Source organism: Mesitornis unicolor, unplaced genomic scaffold, assembly GCF_000695765.1.
Source record: "Mesitornis unicolor isolate BGI_N332 unplaced genomic scaffold, ASM69576v1 scaffold51271, whole genome shotgun sequence".
In the NCBI taxonomy this organism is placed as follows: Eukaryota; Metazoa; Chordata; class Aves; order Mesitornithiformes; family Mesitornithidae; genus Mesitornis; species Mesitornis unicolor.
In genome coordinates this window covers 1-521 of record NW_010162772.1, presented here as the reverse complement: position 1 = coordinate 521, position 521 = coordinate 1, and the positions used below count along the sequence as shown (strand labels likewise).

At 42.0% G+C, this 521-nt stretch overlaps 1 protein-coding gene across 1 annotated transcript in view; it reads left to right on the top strand.

Moving 5' to 3' along the window:
• The window catches only part of LOC104547869 (olfactory receptor 14I1-like), an 817-nt gene extending 338 nt beyond the window's left edge, over window positions 1-479 (top strand). The window contains 2 exon segments of the mRNA XM_010193720.1: window positions 3-175; window positions 177-479. Coding sequence (XP_010192022.1) covers window positions 3-175; window positions 177-479 — 476 coding nt within the window.
• The last annotated feature ends 42 nt before the right edge of the window (window positions 480-521 follow it).

Here is a 521-nt window from a genome sequence, read left to right as displayed (position 1 = left end):
TGCTGATCTTGCTTTACTCACTGTCATGGCATATGACCGTTACATTGCCATATGCAAATCTCTTTACTATGAGACAATCATGAAGGAGACTTCTTGCAAGTGCATGGCAGCCAGTGCATGGCTCAGCTGTGTCCTGTACTCTGCTCTCCACACTGGGAACATCTTTTCATTTCATCTTCTACAAGTCCAACATCATTGACCAGTTCTTTTGTGAAGTTCTACAGCTTCTCAAGCTTTCCTGCTCTGATTCGTACTTCAGTAAAGTTGGAGTTCTTGCACTTCGTCTCCTTTTAGTCCTCAACTGCTTTGCTTTTTTATGTATGTCCTATATTCAGGTTTTCACTGTGGTCTTGAGAATTCCTGCCAAGGAAAAACAGTGTAAAGCCTTTTCAACCTGCATCCCTCATCTCACTGTGGTCTTCTTGTTTGTTAGCACTGGTTCTTTTGCCTATCTTAAGCCTGCCTCCAAGAGACTATGAAGGGTCAGATTACTTCTGTCTTTATTTTCATAGGCATTGGAA